Here is a 5,662-nt window from a genome sequence, read left to right as displayed (position 1 = left end):
TAAGAAAGATTGTCCTATTTTTCAGTCTCAACTGAGAAGACCTCACTGTCTGATTCGTTCTTCAGGGGCATAAAACTGCTTGTGCTGTTACCCAGCTACCCATAATGTCCCTCGAGCAATTCCGCTGGACGGAAGTTCATAGTGTCAACTCCACCATGCTTGTAATGCACAAAAATGAGGTAGTACACAAAACGTTCACTGTTCAAGTTTTGATTAAGCCCCCGTCTCCTCAGCATCCCCATCCTAGCTTATGAGTGGAACCATTCCCGTTCTTTACTCGGTGTAATTTAAACAATGCAATCAACATAAAATTATATTTGCTTAATCAGAGTACATTGTGCTTTGGAGCAATCTGAGAAGATAATCAGCAAGAGTTGGAAATAAATACAGAATATTTGTATGTTCCTACTGCTCATGCTGCCCAAATGTTATTATTTTGTTCCTGTGTTATTGGGCAGTCGACATCTTTCTCGTGGGTATGTGTGAAAGAGACAGAACAGATTACAGTAAAATTAAACCTACACAATGTTCTCCTTCCTCTATCCTAGGTCCGTATTATCACACTCCTAAGATAAATGTATCAGAATTCTGTCGGGGGTGGTCATGCTTTTAAGTGGGCTTTGTAGAAAAGTTAAATTAATCATTTCCATTTAAGAAATGGCAGGCCCCGTATTTCCTAAGGATCTGACAGTTCTCTGTGGCTTTTCTGCTTAGTTAATAGAGATCTCTCACTGTTTGACCTTAAAACAAAACAAGAAACTGCAACAGGGTTCTCCTTATTCCTTAAGTCAAAGTACTATTTATAAAATAGTTTACATCTTTGTTCAGTTTCAAATTATAGACAAACCTCCCTAATACAAAATACTAAAAGTGCAATAGTATAAATTAAGAGTTTGCAACCACATTATACAAACATTACCTTTTTATTGTACAGCTTTGATAACATGGAGTATTTACTCACAACTATTTATAATGTTGTGAATAATTTATGGTGCTAAGGTTTGTCTGTAACTTGTTTTCCAATCATTGAGCTAAAGTCCACACTACATTTTCTTTTCATTTAATAGAACAACTGTCCACATAGCAGCTACAAATATTTAAATAAAAAAAGGTTTGTTACTGACAGGTACTTGCACATGAAAAGCATGCTATCTTTCCCAATAAAACTTCACAATTTTGCCTGCATTGAAATAAACCACTTATTTATAGTAAAACAAAACTTGCTTTAAAAAAAAAAAAAAAAAAGAAAAATCACATAGCCAGATGTATTTTGCAGTACAAAAGCTTCATTTAAGTTTGGGGCTAGTATATTGTCTGTTACCCGCATAATCTTAACATTATAAATACTACAGACAAGGATACTGTAATAATACACAGCATTGGGGTACTAAATCACTTATTTAAGATTAAGATTCCTAAAAACATAGTCCAAGTTGCTAACTAATTTGATCAACAAAACCAGCAAATAAGTGTGCCAGAATGCCGTAATGAAGCCCCCCTCTCTCAGGTGATAGTAAGTTTTGTAAGAAGCAAAGTGGACGTAGACTAGCCTCTTTCTGTTTCTAATGAAGTTATCCCATGATTTGTTTGTTTGATTTTCTGTTAAATTAAAAGGTTTCAAAGTTCTCAGTAACAGTCAAACTCACTGTTGAAAGAAGTACCATGCAGATCTTGCAAGACAACTTTTCAGCAGCCACAAAGTTATGTATTTCTGCTATGGGTAAAACTTTAAAGGGAACCTATGCATTTAGGTCAGGAAACTAATGCTTAGCTTCAAAAGCCGTACATGGAACAGGACAAGTGTTGTGTAGAGTAGCGGTCCAAGAGTTATTCGAAATGAATGCTTTTAATTTATGCCAATCTCTTTATTATCCTCAATAAATCTGGTGAATGGACGACTGGCTCCCGTTTCAGAACTTGCTTTGTCCAGACCCACAATGGGAGGGCTGCTGCCCGTGCGAGCTTTGTCCATGCCACCGGTAAGGTTACTTAGAGGCGGGATGGCGCCTCCGCCTAGACTTACTGGGAGCTGGGGAATGCCTCCGTTCTGTATGACAGAAATCTCATTGTTCTTCATAGCAAGTCCGTTAGTGATAGCTGCAGCGTATTGGTTCCAAAAATTGGGGTCAACGTTCATGGCCCGAGCTGCCAAATCCTTCTGGAACATCTCGGAGAACTTGAGCGCGTCACCACCCAGCAGAGCCATGGGGTTTTCCACAGAGAGGCGGCGGCCACGGCGCGCGGGAGCATTATTCCACATGTGAGTTCCCATGTGAACCTGTGGAGCAAACAGGGACAAGAAGCACCCCCACGTTAGCACATTCTGGTGAGGTGGCTGGCCTGAAACACTGTTACTTACAGTACAGCTTGCTTTTTAAAAAATAATCCTTTTAATTCGTATTGAAAACAAATCAATTCCAGTTAAGACACAGTTCTAAGGCCCAGTCAACCTACACAAAGAAAACCCAGCTCCATAGTAATTTTTCAATGTGCATTCGTTTCATCTCAGTGAAAACAAACGCAGCACCGCAAGAGTAAAAAGCACATATCCTCTTAGGTTAGGCAATTTCACACACAAGCTGGAAGTCCTCACATGCTGAAGATTACCAAGGGCATTACTTGTACTAGGAGATGGACAGTTTTTTCTGGCCTTCCCCTTTTTACATCTTGTCTGTTTTCATAATATTTTTTCTCACGTCAGAGGCCTCGATTATTTTCCTAAATTTAGTATTTTAAAAAAGGACATTTAAAAATGTATTCCCCAGGCTGTGTCCTGATGGTTAACCAGACTGCGGGAATAAGAGGTATCAGTCCTGGAGTAGCCCACTGTAAATCAGTGGGAAACAGCTTTCTAGTCTGCAATGGCTGCAAAGCAGAATAGAAAATGGAAATTTGAGAGGCACCCAAGGAGCTGAGCAAGCTCTGCGTTTCTGGTTCATAGTGAGGTTATTTTGCACTGATGGTCCGCAAGCACTGCCAGAACATGTCCATCAGCTGACTGCGTGTGCCATCACATCTGTCAGGAGAACCACAATGTGCGTGCACATACATCCAGAACCAGTTTTAAAGTTCGCATCATTGCACAGCTGGTTTCCAGCCCCTATCTTCAACACAGTGGGAGCATAATAGCCACCACTGTACAGCAAGCATTTCCTTGAAGTTCCCTTTGCTCCTGTCTTTGGGACAAACAGCACTAAAACCTGCTAAGTTCAAGCACAGTGCCTTAAACCTCCCCCGAGCCTTTACAGTTTTATTTGGCCTCTTACCTTAAGATTCCCCTTTGTGGTAAAAGCTCTACCACAGATTGTGCAACCAAATGGTTTTTCACCAGTATGGGTGCGCTCGTGTATCTGCAGTGCACTTGCTGAGGAGAAGGTCTTCCCGCACGACTGACAGTTGTGCTGCTTGGGAGTCCGGCGAGGGGGGGGTGCCAGCATAGGGGTGATCCCCGGACTCATCACTGTCTGTGGTGCAGCAGGAACCTGGATTCCAGCTGGAAGCGAGGGAACCTCACCCAAAGAGATCGGCTTGCTGTGACCATTCACTTCCATTTTGATCATGGTAGGCGCTGTACTGGTGACCAGGCTAGGAGTACTTTGGCTGGGACCTAGAGTAAAGTTGGGTTCAAATAACTGAGAAGGCAGCTCTTTTAATTTGTGCGTCAGTAAGTGCTGTTTTAAATTACCCATAGTGGAACACCCACGACTGCAGACTGTACAAACAAATGGACGTTCTTTAGTATGGCTGCGGTAGTGAATTTCCAATGCACTCTTACAAGCAAAAGGCTTGCCACAGATATTACAAACAGTACTTTTAAACTTACCACGTTCTCTGTTCAGGAACAGCAGGCTAAAAGGAGCCTCCTCTTTGATGACCGGCCTTCCCGGGTTGGTGGATGTCAGATCTAACGCACCTCCATTTTCAGTTGCGGGTGGTGGACTGTCTGGTTTTTCTGTCTTTAATTGTATTTCTTGTGGCTCTTCCTGGTTACTGAGACCTGGGGACTTTGATCTAAAACTTTCACTATTGCTATTTACAGGAGACAAAGCTTGCATGGAGGAAGAAGACTCTGACATTGCAGGGCTGCCTGCACTCTGGCTTTCGAGATCACCAACGGCTGATGAGGAGTCATTGCTCAAATGGTCACTTTCCCCTGATCCATTTTCCATGGATTTTAAACTGGTCAGCTGCTGACAGTTCATGACAGAATCAATCATTTTCATTTGATTCTCCAAAGCAGCAATACTGGAGATCACAGAAGGTGGTGAAGAAGGACATGACCCGGAGTAAGAGATAAGGGGCTTGGATGAGTCACTCGCCGTGTCCTTTAGCTCTGGGTCCTCTTCCATAGAATTTTCATCAATGTCATCATCAAAGTTGCTCAGCGTGTCAACGTTCTTCTCATCGTAGGAAAGCTCTGAGTCCATGGCGTCCTGGAAGCCCTCTGGTAGTGGCGTGTTTGGAATTTGCCCGCCCATATGCATACGAATATGCTGCTGAAGAACAACCGCATTTGTAAATTTCTTCTGACAAATGGGACACGAGTGCTGTACTCTAAGTGGTGGCTTCGCTCGATGAACTCCAAAATGTGTTTTTAGATTGCCTTTCGTAGTAAAGGCACGTCCACAAATTTTGCATTTAAATGGTCTTTCTCCTGTATGCGTTCTGTAATGCATCTTGAGAGCACTCTGACAACTAAGCACACGGTGACAAATGACGCATTGATTTGGATCTGTCATCTTCTTATCAATGTTCTCCACTAGCTGTTGTAGTTTTGAGGTTTCTGACGTTTGCATAGAGTCTAGCAGACCACCGAATGGAAACTTTGCCTTAAACTGGTCAGACACTGCTGGAAGCACAGGGTTTGGGAGGGTTGTTGCAACGCTGCTGTCTGTAACAGCAGTAGGAATTGAAGACGTGGAAGCTGTGGAAACTTGCCCACTTGCAGAAAGGTCCCCAAGCCGCGTGCTCGTGGGAGGCAGAGTGACAGGTTCTGCCTTGGTCAGAGATGAGCCACTCTGAACGGGCTGCGGGGATTCGGCAGATGCTGGAACGCCCGACTCAGAAGTGTTGAGGCTCGGGGACAGAGAAGTGCATTCGCTGGAGGCAGGAGAAGGCCTCTGGGGTGACCTGCTCATAGGAGTGATACTTGGAGAATCTCCATAACTGTTCACACCGGGTATAGTGGGGGGCAGCTGGAGCCCAATGGAAGTCGGGACGGTTGGTAAAACAGGTTTACTGTCTAACCACGTTGTGACCGGCTTTTCGGGGGGCAGAGACATCCCGTATGGGATTCCAGAGCAGGTGGGCACGTTATCGAGGTATTCTGGAACAGGATAAGGGTTCATCTGAATATGAGGGTATTTCTCTTTATGCCTCTGAAAATGAACTTTCAGGTTGCCCTTTGTGGAAAAGCGGTTTCCGCATATGTTACATTTAAAAGGTCTTTCACCTGTATGCGAGCGGAGGTGAATTTGTAAAGCACTGTCACTTCCAAAGACCTTGGCACAAAATCGGCATTTATGTTTAAAAAAGGGATCTTCAGAGCTTGACTTGGGTTCAAACACTGACACATTTGGTGGCTTTCCTTTGCGGTGCTTCATAAGGGCAGACAGAGGATCTAGCGCGTTAGCCGTTGCAGCGATGCTAACCAGCGGATTGG

At 43.5% G+C, this 5,662-nt stretch overlaps 1 protein-coding gene across 2 annotated transcripts in view; it reads right to left on the bottom strand.

Moving 5' to 3' along the window:
- Positions 1-1,846: 1,846 nt before the first annotated feature.
- SALL3 (spalt-like transcription factor 3) overlaps positions 1,847-5,662 on the bottom strand; it is a 20,370-nt gene continuing 16,554 nt past the window's right edge. Inside the window, exons 2-4 of one of the 2 annotated variants that reach the window (XM_009881355.1) lie at positions 3,824-5,662; positions 3,267-3,607; positions 1,847-2,278 (exon numbers count right to left, since the gene is read on the bottom strand). The exon at positions 3,824-5,662 is cut by the window's right edge and continues 1,098 nt beyond it. In XM_009881355.1, the coding sequence (XP_009879657.1) occupies positions 1,847-2,278; positions 3,267-3,607; positions 3,824-5,662 (2,612 nt within the window). Of the gene's footprint in view, positions 2,279-3,266 lie in introns of both variants that reach the window. The other variant, XM_009881353.1, reaches the window with a different exon arrangement.

Source organism: Charadrius vociferus, unplaced genomic scaffold, assembly GCF_000708025.1.
Source record: "Charadrius vociferus isolate BGI_N301 unplaced genomic scaffold, ASM70802v2 scaffold243, whole genome shotgun sequence".
Lineage (NCBI taxonomy): Eukaryota > Metazoa > Chordata > Aves > Charadriiformes > Charadriidae > Charadrius > Charadrius vociferus.
This window is presented reverse-complemented; position numbering and strand designations above follow the sequence as displayed.